The sequence below is a fragment of the Schistosoma mansoni genome, chromosome 4, assembly GCF_000237925.1.
Source record: "Schistosoma mansoni strain Puerto Rico chromosome 4, complete genome".
Classification (NCBI taxonomy): domain Eukaryota; kingdom Metazoa; phylum Platyhelminthes; class Trematoda; order Strigeidida; family Schistosomatidae; genus Schistosoma; species Schistosoma mansoni.
Window position 1 is genome coordinate 13,965,227 of NC_031498.1, and position 13,934 is coordinate 13,979,160.

Here is a 13,934-nt window from a genome sequence, read left to right on the forward strand (position 1 = left end):
AACAGAAGCAGATATGAAAAGGATGAATAACAATTGGAAAGGATTGACCAGGACAGGGTAGGATAGGGAATGCTAGTGTGTGCCCTATGCTCCTCCACGAGGGGTAACTGGCGCAAGTAAATAAGTAAGAAATAAACAAAATAGACTTTCGCTATTCCGCAAACCAAGACTTATGTGACTGTATTTTTATTATGTGTAAGTGAAAAGACTCGTATGTAGATTGTTAACTAACTTACACAAAGCAGTGGATTTGTCACTACTATCACCTCAGGAGAGTTGTTTCATGTGTAGTGTACTAACCTACTACTTGCGGTAGCACATGTTTTTGACTGGAGTGTAATTAAGGTTAACAAACCATCACAGAAACTGTGGCCAAGATTTCTAATCAAGACTAAAACCATTCCTGTGTAGACTTTCCAGGCAATGATCTTCTGGAAGTGCGAAACTCCTGTGACACAAATCTTATGTAGTCGCTCCAAATATTATCATCATTAGCAGATCAGTGGTAAAGTTTGAAGCCATTATCCGTGTAATGTACCATCTACAATGCTTGTCGACACAAACGAAACTATCGTTGCGTTCATGCCGATATTATCGAGAAATACGTCTTTATTCAAGCTGATATGATCTGAAGTAACGATGTTTAAATATCTGACATTCATCAAGCTCTACTCACATTGATAGCAAAATAATAAGCAACTTTCAACAACAACAAAAATGGCCAGTGTTTTTTTCGGGATCGACTGTACATATCCTTTTGAATATTTCATGTGTAGTTGAATTGTTAATGATCATTTAGTGGGTTATTTATACCATGAATAATTCATCATTATGAGGACGACCACACGTCACAAAATCAAACTGATGAGGGAATGACGGAGGGTAACATCAAAAGTAAATCGCTCCATGATGGAAATCAAACGGTATCTTATGAATCTTTAGTACATTAACAGAAAACTGATGCCTTGTCCTAACCTAGTTGCGCGCTACTTACATCATTCTCAAATTCCGATCATAAGTGGGTACTTTTTCTGTAGTCAAGAACTGGCTTAGTGCGTTTTGCTTTCCACCACTAAGCTGCAGCTTTGAACCTCACCTAGGTTTGGGCAACCGGTTGGTATCAGTAGCCCTCACACTTAGAATGGCTCACACCTAAGTACCAAGTAAATGAGTTTACGCAACTCTGGGGTTACGTGCTGTCATCGTTTTTTGCATAAGACCCCATACAGTTCCTGGTGATCTTTTTTAAAATGTGATGACTGCGCTTATATTGACCGGTGCTAGAGCATAATCTGTCATTACCTTACCTTCCTAATCGAGGACCAAACATTTCAACTAGAAATCACTCGGCCTGTGAAGCGACGCCTCAAGAACATAAGTGACGTAGAACAGTGGTCAAATAGATGAAGATACCAATGTAAACTGCTCTTCAGGAGGCTTCTGCGTTCACTTTCATTAGTAGGTCCTGAAAACTGATAGTCTTGTGATTATATAGCCGGTGGGTTCACTCTGTCTTCCATTAGATCTTAAGTTCCTAAATCCCCTTTATTATGTGACTAGTTTGTTTTCTCGAATTGTATCTTCAATTGCTAATCTTTTCCCGAACCATTAATATTGCTATCTCTATTATCCCAGGATTTCCCCTGACGAATTAACCTGGCTGTGGTAATGAATTATGACGACTTAAACTGATGTACACATGTGGCAGGTTCCACGTTACGTTTGACTGACTAATGTCTTCCAGAACACTACTCAGTGTTAGATCCTCAAGCTCTTATATTAGACTCCTTTTCTAAAGGTTTCAAAACAACCAATTTCAGTCAGCTACAACGTAGGACCAGGCACACATATGCATCGGTCCAAGTTGCCATATCTCGTTAGCACAACAAGATGAACATCGAATTTATAGAAGTAGTTAACTCAGTGGTGGTAATATATAAAAGAAAAGTTGTATATAAGGATATAATATAGGAAGGAAGACAGATATGAAGCGATTTTAACCTCACAGGTCTAAAGGAAGATAAAGAGTGTATGCACCTGCGTCATTGTGATCGATTCTGAGCCATGTCACCTAAAGTCTCCAACCATTGGTTACGATAGTCGCGCGGACCCCAACCAAGTAGTCTGCATCTACCAACATGGCTCACACTAGAAGTTAGTGACTTCAAGCAATGATGCCACGTTTTGGTTTGGCCACCTCTCTCTCCCAAACATCCCCAATGCTAGTCAGCATTGTGCGTCGTGGTAATCGGTGTTCAGGCATACGTAACACGTGGCCTAACCATCTCAGTCGATGAAGATTCACAGCCTCATCAACTGATTTACCATCATTCCCTAATACCCTGTGTCTAGCCACACTATTACTTACCCGGTGATCCAAGCAGATGCGAACAATATTTCTAAGGCATCTGTGGTCAAATACTAGTAACTTACGAGTATCTTCTAGTCTTAATGGCCATGTTTCACAGTCGTAAAGTAGAAGAGAACGAACTACCGCGCAGTATACTCGTCCCTTAATTGATAGATGGATATCTCGTCATCGCCATAGGTGACGTAAGTTGGCAAAAGCCAAACGAGCTTTTCGAATCCGTGCTGAGATTTCGTCAGACACAAACCCATTAGGGCTGATCAGACTTCCAAGATAACTGAAGTTGTCGACGCGTTCGACTACTTCACTCCCTATCCTTAGTTCAGGTGTTGACGCAGTCCAGTCCTGGAGTAACAATTTACATTTAGAGGGGGACAAACGCATTCCAAATATCCTGGCATTGTTACTAAGTTCTAACAGAAGACTCTGCATTTTGTCACCAAACAGGACTATGTCATCTGCGTATTCTAAGTCGATAAGTGGACCTCCTTGTAGGAGATCAGTTCCTGAAAATTCAGTCGACGAGAGTGTTATTTCCAGCAATAGGTCTAAAATGAAGTTAAACAAAAATGGAGATAGTGGACAGCCTTGTCGGACACCACTTGAGGTTATAAAATCAGATGACAGTTCGCCATAATCTCTGACTCGACTGTTAGTGTTCGAGTAAAGAACCTTTTACAAGGTTTATGTACTTCTGAGGTACACCTTTCAATGACAGACACTGCCGCAGAGCCTCTCGGTCTACCGAGTGAAATGCTGGTTTGAAGTCAAGAAAAACTATCATTGTCGGACGCTGATAAGCACGTCTGTGCTCCAAAACCTGACGAATAGTGAATATATGGTCGAAAACAACCAACTTGGGACCTAAAGGATCAAGATTTAGCGTTGTTAGGAGCATCTGAAGATTTATTCACTTATGAGCTGATATTTTAGTCTAAACATGATCATCAAAAATGTTTAGAAGTAAACTGATTCATGATGCTTTAATAAAGGTCAAATAAGACCACCTACCTATTTTGAACGAGTTGTATTAATTCCCCATTGAGGTTAGTGGGGGATCGAAGGCACACAAGTCCTAGTGTTCTGTTGGTCGTCGAAGTGGTTTGACCTACTGATTGTGTTTTTGATGGCAGTCATTTTGCAATTCACGCACTTCTTTATATACGTTGCCTTCTTTTTCATCTGATTCGGCTTATCGTAATCCTTGGATTGTTCTTCACGGGATTAACTGGTCAATTTAAAGTGCATCATACCTCAGCGCAACTACTCAGCCTATAACACTTTTGCTACCAGTGAACACAAAGCCTTTCGTATATAATAAGGTTAATGTACCCCACTTACTCATCATGACGCGCCCCCAAATGCCCTGGTACGGCCGAGAGTGGGGAGAGTCCGCTCTCCCTCTCCAAATGCTCTCACATGGCCAAGCGAATATATAGCCTCTCCCAGGGAAGTCCTACTCGCTGCCTTCTCGTGTCATTACTGTGGTTTACGAAATTGAGAGGACGAAAAGTGAATGTCCGGCGCTTTAACTGGGTTGGTGGACACGGAAAGTTCACCTAGGAGAGTTGGAAAACCCTGATTACAAACCAATGGTGCACATGGGCTTCAGTATCCTGAACGAACAAATGGCGTATGAACCAATCACTGGTCACCGGCCACTATGGGACTGCATCTCCTTACGATGCTCCACTGCCTTGTGGATCAGATCTTTCGGTCAAAGGCTCCAAGTGTGGCCTCCTAAGAAAACCACCTGTTTCGGTTTGGGCACCCGGGCAGTATCACAGCCGTCACACAAATCAAACGAGATTTGTGCGGCGCATATTTATCTGGTACTTGCTTGTACCAATATTTGTGTTTAAATAAACAAATAAATAAAAAACATCATGACGCAATACCCCCATACCGAACCACAGTTTTCTTTGTTCATGCTATTGTTTTCAACTACCCAACTACTGTGATATGATAAAATAAAAGTATATTTGCTTTCCTGAACAGAATCAGCTATAAACAACCGTTGCCTGAACAAGCGCAATAAAGGAACAACAAACGTCAGACAGCTTTAATTTCATATCTCTATTAACCAATTATTCGACTCTAGGAGGACACTTCGGTACGAACTCTTTGTAACACTAAACAAAAAGCATCGAATCATTTATTGAATTCCTCACATGATTTTTATGAATAACAACCATGCTTCCGTATTAGTCATTTTGATATACTAGACAATATAGGGCTGGTAGTATTCAACATTAATCATAAACGTATTGATGATGGTGCTCTTCTGACAGCTAGTGGAGAGTAAATTTTTTTTCATTAGTTCTGCTGACGGATCATAAACATGCAGTGAGAATAGCATTTGATAACGTGATTTAACCTGACAATAATGTATTTTAGCAAGTACCATTTACACAAACTTCTAGTTATTGAAACTACTTTGCGTCTCAACAAAATCCAAATTGTGCCAAACACCCACGTAAGCCAATCTGTTCAGAATGGTCTTAGCCAATTAATCACTAAATGTTAACTGCACAGTAACAGTTCCATAGGTGTAGATAAATACAAATATAGTCAATGGTTTATGAAATGTCGAAGCATCACTTAAGATCATAACACAGTTCTTAATGTGGTTCACAGTTGTCGTAAATTATGTTTCATGTAAATGAGCATTGGTGAGTCCGATTACTCTTATCGAAGTAGACAGCACATCCAATTTTCCTGAAAAGTTAGTGGATTGCTACAGAACTCAACGCAACCAACTTAAGCCCGAATCCCCTAGTTTTCTAAATCAAAACCATACCTAACGGTACTTTTGGTCACCTTCATCCTAAAAAGAGATTTAAAATCAAGCTGGAGGCCCGACAACTGAAGGTAAAAATCTAGTAGTCTTAAATTTTACATAACCCATGGTATGATGACCTTTCTCAGTATGTGATAAAAGTGAACGCATGGAAAGATCTTAACCTAGATATGAAACAGACATTATTATTGTCCTCAACCAGCAAACTACCGCTTGGGAGTAGGTAGACAAAAGACTGTCACTTACAGACATTGGTTTATCAGGAAAGAGATGTCCAACAAATGATTAAATCAGACAGTAAAACAACTGGAAGTTCTGGTTTTCATCTAATCAACAGACTAATACTATGCGACCATCATTACTGTACAAATTCCTGAGGAGACATATTCGATAACAAAGTAATGTCCATTTTCATATTCTCAGTGGCCACAAAACAACTACATGGCAGGCTCGATCGCCTTTAGCCCCCAAATGCCCTGGCATGGCCGAGAGTGGGGAGAGTCAGTTCTCCCTCTCGAAATGCCCTCATATGGGCACGCGTATACAGTCACTCCAAAGGAAGTACTATTCACTGCCTTTTCACAGCGGGGGTTCGGTTTACGAAATTAAGAAGACGAAAAGCAAACGTCCAGATTGGAAGATCTACCTAAAGGAGCCGGGAAACCCTTATTTCAAACCAATGGTGAACATGGACTTCATTTTCCTAAGGGAACAAATAGCGTACGAACCTACGTACGTTGTATGCAATTCTCGACGTATTTAACCACGCAATTTTAGTGTCTGAATAAGTCCTGAAACGGTGAAAAAGAGAATCACTGAACAGAGAAGTATTATCACCAACTCGATGAAATACTGGTCATGAAATCCAGTTTTGTCAACAGAAGCACGCCCCCAGGACTTCTATAGTAGGCATGTATTTAATTGATTTTTAAAGTGACTATTACAACAATATCTATTTACTCCAGTTGTGCTAGAATATAGTATCACTCCATATGGAACATCAGAAACACTTTATTCAAGCATATGTGCAGCTTTCCTCTTTGAACGTTTATTTTCTTCATTAGCCCACTCAATTATCATATAGGTTATTACAAAAGCTACAAAAATAAACATTTTAAGTGAGTTGGCGACTTACGAGTACCAACAATAAGTACTTTCTCCCTGAACCTGCGCATCAAGTTTGGGAACCCATCTTTAAAGAAACCTGCGAAGGCTTTCTGTTCGTATGGTGATAATGAATACGTTATAACACCGCGGCGATAATGCAAGTGACCAAATTTCATCCTTGACACGGTAAAAAGTCAGGGCCTTTCAAAGGCGCCCGCTGTTTCAGCTTAACGACCTTGAAAGACCTGATAAGAGATGGGCATTTCGTATTTGAGTTGTTGAGGGTCTGTCGGGTGTCCGTTGGATTTCATGAATATCAGGTTTTCTCATATTTGAGTCGTGTTTTGCTGCAGTAAATTTGCTAAATCAATGCGAAAAGCTTTAATTTAGCTTTTTCTGTTTTGTTGTGTATAATTTGGTTCTTTTGTTGCTTCATAACTCTACCTGGGATACCAATTACCCTACTGAACCTTACTATCCTTGTTTAATATTTGTTTGAGTCCACAAAACAGCGTATTGAGAATAATTTAACAGTCAGAGATACTTTAAATTTGTGTGAATCGTTGTTTTCCGCAAGAATTAAGACGAAATTTCGAGTAACCGGTAATTCCTAAATGTTTGTAGTACTTTCTTCAGTTATTAATGTATTGTCGCAAGAAACAACTTTTTTTACTAACTATTAAGTGCTGTTTGTAGTTGTAGCTGTAAATAATTCCCCAAAATCAATAGCTCATTAAGTGTTCGACATTGGATGCTGACCATGTTGTTTAAGTGGACTTGTTTAACTGAAGACTTTCGGTCATGCATCCGTACCAGATCACGTTTCAACACGGCGTGGGACACAGCTCCTACGTTTCATTAGCCAGCTTATAGAAAAGGTCCTCGATATATTGGTAACGAATCAAATATATCTTTCCTGCCTCTTCTCGTCTGACTTCTGATTTCTATCCGACTGGGAACAATCGAATATAGAAGGTGCTACTGGTATCCAGTTGTAAAACTAGAATATCCGTTGCATCGTCATAGTGATTCATGTTCAGAAGACATTCCAGTGGACTTAAGCGAGGCGTTTCAACTCATAATACTGAACAGGCGTTTCGGAAGATGCTTGACAGTTATCCTTGTAGTAGTTCATGGATGGTTTGTGATCCATGGACCAGAAGATTGTCCTCAGAAGAAAACGAAAATTTGAAACCGTTATTAAAGATTGAATTGGTAAGCAGGTTATTGCTACCGATGTGAAGACTATGAAAGTCCAACTCTCCTCAAGTAGTTGTCTAAAAGTCAATTTATGATGTTATACACGATTGCAAGTATTTGATATATTGCGACAAAACGGTGATTTAAGAGAGTATTCAGAAAATGGATATAACACCAGAATCTGCTTTAGTACTTATGAGCAGATAGAATTGTATAACAAATATCCAGAAGTATTTTGTGTTGATTCTACTAACAACACCAATAATAAAAAGTATTAATGTTTTTTTCAATTTTGCTTCCTAGATATTCGTTATTCCAGTTGACAATAACGGATAATTTTGAACGAGGCCTTCCTATTATGTTTGCATGGACGCAAGAGAAATTTCGAATAGATGTAACCTGGATCCCGGATAAGTTCAGAAGGCGAAGCTTAATCAATTACGAAATAAGTAAACTAAATAGATCATCATATTATTGGACAATGCAGCCGTTGGAAGATGAATAACACACATAACTTCCATAATAACACGACAACATCATTACCCAGACGGAGCGAACAGTATATGCGTATTCAGCGAAGCCAAAAGACGCACAAACAACAGATCATTGAGGAATATGGTGTGGAGGAAAGTCGACAATTTTTACTTAAGAATCATGGATAACTATGTAAGACTGCAATTTCTAAAACGCTTCTCTTCGTTAAGTACTCTTTACGATCAAAATACGGTTCGGAATGTAACAAAGTGCGGGTCTGCGACAAGAACTGTTAACTGTAAAAAGTTCTTTGTGTTTTTACTTTCGATTTCACCATATACAACTTGTAAAAAGACTTTTCTGCATAAAATGTTGCTGTTTCTGTACCAGTAGTAATGATGCATCAATAAACGTTTGCGCACTTTCAAACTTTTATGGGGAGGTATACCAACTATTTCAACGGGTGACTTTGTGAAAATTAAAAATCTACTAAGTGTTTGCCTTATAAGTACTAGTTTCGCTACGAAAACTTGTAGTATCGCATCGGTTTAGATGTTTCGCTACAATGCTGCGTTATATGCACGAGTTTCTTCACTGTGACAGTATATTGCTGTCTTGTTTTTCCTTTCTTCCGTCGTGTTAAGGGCTCCCGTAGACATCCATTCCGAATGACGATGATGCTTGTTGCGGCCCATTACCTCCTGACATGTTGAAGTTAGTGCTTCTTTGATCCCTTTCCAGTTTGTCTACCATCGTAGTTTCTTGTTCTTTCAGTAGATCCTGTAAGGTTTGAAACGGGTTGTTGAGAGTGATCTTGAATTGGTTGAGTTTGTCAGTATGTCCAGGTAAGGGTATATTGAACCTTTGTAATGCTGTTTGTCTAGTTGTCCAATGCTTCTTTAGCTTCAGTTTCATCTTGTCAACAACCAGCTAGTAGTGATTTGAGGCTATGTCAGCTCCAATCCTGGTTCTCACATCTTCCATTGCTCTTCGGAATGGTTTACTGATATAAATATGATTTATCTGGTCCTCTGTGTTGTGGTCTGGTGAGATCCATGTAGCTTTGTGTATGCGATTGTGTTGTAATATTGTGGCACCTATAACCAGTTTGTTGAAGGCATATGCGTTTGAAAATCTCCCACTATTCTCTTTTCTTTCTCCAAGTCAGTCCATGACATTACATGATACCTTCATATCCTGTGTTGTCCACTCTGACTTTGGAGTTTAGATCTCTCATCAGAATGATCGAGTCCTTTCCTGAGCACTTAGCTATGATTGATTGAAGCCTCGGTTAGAACTGATCTTTAATTTCATCGTTGCCATCACTGGTGGCTGCATAACATTGGATAACATTCATTATGATCCCACCCTTTTTTGTGTTGAATGATGCTTTGATATTTATGAATTCGTGAGATTCCCATCCTACAAGTGCATTTTGTGCTTCTCTGGAAATCATAAGAGCAACTCCCTGAGTGTGTGCAGCGTCTTCCTCCTCGTGACCTGAGTACAGCAGCATCTCTCCCGTACCTGGCCTTTGCTGACCACCTTGGGTCTAATGTGCTTCACTGATTCCAAGTACTGCTAAATTGTATCTCCTCATTTCCATGGCTATTTGACTGGTCTTCCCTGTCTCCCACATTGTCCGGATATTCCATGTACCTATGAAAATTGTGTATGTGGTTGATAGAAGGAGCATCGGCCTCGTGACTTCCGGAGAATCTCGGCTTTCATCCTGAGGCGTCATAATTCTTCCTTCAAATCTGAGGGCAGAGTTCAAATAATTCAAATTACTTTTTCTGGTTAGCAATTTTTTAGCGGGTTAGTTTTCTACAGGATTGAGTAGCTAGCCCCATGCCCAACCCTGCTCCTTTACCCGGGCTTGGGACCGGCAGTAACTCTAGAAGAGCTACGGGCGGAGTGTAGTAAAATTAGTTATTACTGAACATTTATGCATCTACCACGCTATTTTATTTCTTATTAGCTCTGAACCTTCTTTCCATCATCCTTCAGTCATAAGTTTTTCATCCCAAGGTGCTCCAACCTTTAGGTTGCTTAGTTTGGTTTTACACCCTTAAATTATATCATCGAAAACCAAAACTTGTATCCGTTTCTTTGACCCATTCATGTTATAAGGAGTCGACCTAACAGAATAACTTAATACATTAAATATTAAGTCCTGTAACTTAAGTAACACTTGATCTTGCCTATAAACTGACATGCCGCTTGTAAGTTATTTTTATCTGAGAAATCACAACTATTGTGGTGTGGTCTACTTATATCCATATTAGTAGTACATGGTGTTGGTCAGACATAGAATGTATTTTGACAAAAGACCGACGAGGGAAGAACTGAAATGAAACGCAATCGGTAGGAAAATGCACAAACAATGGAATTAGAGAAGAAACAGTGAAGATTGAGACTATTGGTTGTTAATTTGCAAATTAACTGTCTATTGTATGGTTATCAGAATTTGATGAAATAGTCTGTAATTTTTGCTTAAATTCATTCGATTGTCTCCAACCAGTGTTCTGTTCACTACACTATTACCACACTTTTGTTATTTCTATATCCACTTACAACTTATGCACTAAAGACAACTCCATTTCTTCTGAATTCATCTTTTGCTGTATATTGTTAGCGAGACCTAAGTGTTAAATTGTAATACCATTTGGATTAACCTTTAACACCCATCAATACATTCACCAGTTACTGTTCATTAATTCAGGTCTGTCCTAAAGGAAACCACTTAGGATTCATACCTATTTCGATAGAGCGAAATTAGACTAGATTCCTTTATTGTTACTACCTACAAACTTAGTTCAATCTGATCATGTCTGTGAATCGGGATGTATTCTGCAATAAAATTCGGAATGTGTTATTGTCATTATTAAAGTCCCTTAACATTAAGAGTCAGCAACTAGATGAAAAATGCCAAGCTCATCTAGCAAGACATTTACACTTGAGTGTAAGCTCTAGCTTGGAACACGAAAGAGCATATACATGAATTGGTGTTAATCTAATTGTGGTTAAAAACCATTAGTTGTGGAATTTCTTACAGGTAACGTTGGTGATGCCATTCTCTGGATTTATATAAATTCTCAACGTTTTCTTTGATTGAATACCGATCAAGGCATACTACTCAATTACTCCTCAAAATAATAATCGTTTTCACTCTTTAAACAGCGAAGAAATAAAACACGAGTAATACTCAACTGTGGCCAGAGACTACCCTCTACAACCCGAACGCAGATCTTAAAAAGCAGTCGAGTCAACTGCTTCCGTCTATATAAGTTTGAAGTCTGAAATTTAGTGTTCGAAGGACATTGGCATTGTTTCTCATTGAGTTAACGTCATTGTTTGATCGTAAATCACTCATCAGAACCACTGTTCCAACTGTAATTGAGTTTATTTCGGTTAAAGTGATATTGTACTTGCGTGTTTTGATCTTGCTTTCGTGTGTTTATTGCATCAAACATTCTTGGTCGACTTTGTTTTGATTTTTTTGATGAAGTTTTGAAATTTTTCATACATATTCATTTTGTCTATCATTTTAGTTAATTTTTAAGATGGTCGGCTCTGCTTACAAATGTGGACAGCCATATTACTTATTTCCTGTAGAAGGAATGTGATGTCTGTAAGAAGTGGTTCCATAAGATGTGCACCCGCTTAAGTTCCACTGACTATAAAAGGCACTGGAAGCCTAACTCTCATTGGCTCTGTATGTCTTGTTTTTCGAGCAAAACATTACTCATTCAAGAAGCCGTTAGCCCTCTAGCGGTAGCTGTACCGGTAACACGGGTACTGATAACGAAGAATGTGTCAGTGTAGCAAGTGCTGTCACAGCACGTACCAGACACTCAACTGTGCAACACGAAATAGAGCTTTCTACCCCGAAACAATCGATGAGATATACACCATTAGATATTGGTGGCCAATTTGCCACAGCAGCGACTGGTGATCCTGCTAGAACCATTATTATCCCGGGTGGTTCTAATGCGGGTGCTGCAACTGATGGGAAATGGATGACGCGGAGACGCAGAAGAGAAGGAAAGACAGCCAAAGAAAGCGCCCGTTTGGTTGGAAAGTCTTTATTGGACTCAAAATTCCGCGTGTCAGATTGCCCCGCCAAAGTCCGAAAGTAAGACAGTATTTAGCTTTATCGTAGATGGGGAAAGTTTGTCGTCATCAAACATTGTCATGAGTTATTCGCTCGACCCCCACGACAATGTTGCAAGGAAATCTAGCAGTAAGATGCCAGCAGTTAACAGGCAGGATCTGATATCACGGACGAAATCCGTGAACATGACTTTTAAAGAGACGTAATATTGAATGATGCGCACAAAACTCGTGATTCAAATATTCGTATTCGACCAGATTGGCCGCTTGAGGATCGAATCAAGTGGAAGAATGCTCTTATGGAATTAAGGGCTCAAAAGTTAAATGGCGAAACGAACCTTATGGTTAAGGGTCTTCTGGAAGTCAGGTTCTGGAAGCATTGGCTTCCAAGACCTGTATGAGCAGAACTTATGATTCCCCAAACACCTTGAATGTGTGCAACACGAACATCCGTAGCTTTCGAAAAAAATGTCAGAACTAAGTTTAATGAACTAAGTCTAGATATACTTGTTGTCATAGAAACTTGGCTCACCCGTAGGTATAGACTGTTCGCTCATCATTGCTGGATACATCTGTATTAGAAGTGATAGAGTTATAAGTCGCAAGGGAGGAGGCATAATGTTATATGTTGGGGATCGCTTTCGTATGCAGTCAATCATATTGGAGGCGCATGTTAGTGGTACGTGTGAGATAGCATGTTGTACAATTAAGCCTAAACACGGGTGTAAGATCCATTTTGAAGGTTTAGTGTGTGAAAATCCCTCCATGCATACATTTTCAACTTGTTCTTATTGGTTTCTTTAGTTGTATATTTTGTTAGTCTTTTTGATGCCATTTGAGATGATAATATTTTGTTTTGCCATAGTTTTCTCATTTTTCTTTTGCCTTCACTGAACTTATGTGTTTCTTCCCGAACTGCATTGATGTTGTTCTAGTTGATATTTATTCTTGACGGCAACATATTGATTGTTCCCTCTTTGATTGTGTTACTTGAGTTGACTGGGATCGTGCATTTTGATTGTGAATTGAAGCACATTTCCAGGATCGGAAACACTTTGTGTTATAAAGCAACCAACTATTGTCTTTTGAACGAATTTTTACCTGATCTATCCAGAAGGGGTAGAATAACACTTATTTTTTATCGACTATTGGGGGAACAATTATTGGTTGAATAACTGAGTGGTAATATTTGTTTAGAACCGTTATTTTCCCGATCCCCTAGTTTTGATCTCAATTGAGGAATATCGAGTATCTAAATTACGCCGACAGTTATTCTTCAGCCAAACCTTAGTTGAGATTTTACAACTGGTTTGTGACCACAGGAGAAATATACCTTAGTCCATGTCGTCTTGCTGACGATGTTATCTTAAGATACATCTATTCTTGGAGTAAGGCAGAATGTGTTTTCATCATTGGAGATTTCAACGCACCGCATATCAAGTGGACAGAGCTTGCAACTCCCAGTGGATGTTTCGGTAGCAACCTGCTATCCACCATTATTAGATGTGTATTTGTACAATGTATTGCGAAACCGACACATATTGACTTTGAACAAGATCCATTATTGCTGGACCTTGTCCTCACACACCATCGCGATTATGGCATTGACATTCAGCACATTCCCCCACTGGCAAACAGTGACCACGTTGTACTTAAATTTAGGTTTCGGATACACGGTATAAAAATATATGTCGACTCCACCCCGTTCCAATATCTGGCGAGCTAATATTTCGGCAATCAGAGACTGTGCTATCTCGATTGACTGGTCAGTCGATACTGATGGATCGACCGAAGACGAACGGAATAAGTTTATGGCTACATTTGAGTCCGTGACACAACCGTTCATCCCATAGTCAACACGTAAGCTAT

The 13,934-nt window shown here is 39.3% G+C and overlaps 1 protein-coding gene across 1 annotated transcript; it reads right to left on the bottom strand.

Annotated features, from left to right (window-relative positions):
- Positions 1-6,068: 6,068 nt before the first annotated feature.
- Smp_053700 (hypothetical protein) lies at positions 6,069-6,502 on the bottom strand. The gene is made up of 2 exons (XM_018796903.1): positions 6,304-6,502; positions 6,069-6,265 (listed from the first exon to the last, which is right to left on the bottom strand). Exons 1-2 carry the CDS (start codon positions 6,449-6,451, stop codon positions 6,180-6,182), a joined length of 234 nt encoding a protein of 77 aa, XP_018651998.1. The 5' UTR covers positions 6,452-6,502; the 3' UTR covers positions 6,069-6,179.
- Positions 6,503-13,934: the final 7,432 nt, after the last annotated feature.

Coding starts and splice junctions, on each gene's coding strand:
- Smp_053700 (XM_018796903.1), bottom strand. CDS start 6,451: ATGAAATTTGGTCACTTGCATTATCGCCGCGGTGTTATAACGTATTCA. Junction 6,266..6,303: donor AGTACTTATTGTTGGTACTC/GTAAGTCGCCAA, acceptor TTATTTTTGTAG/CTTTTGTAATAACCTATATG.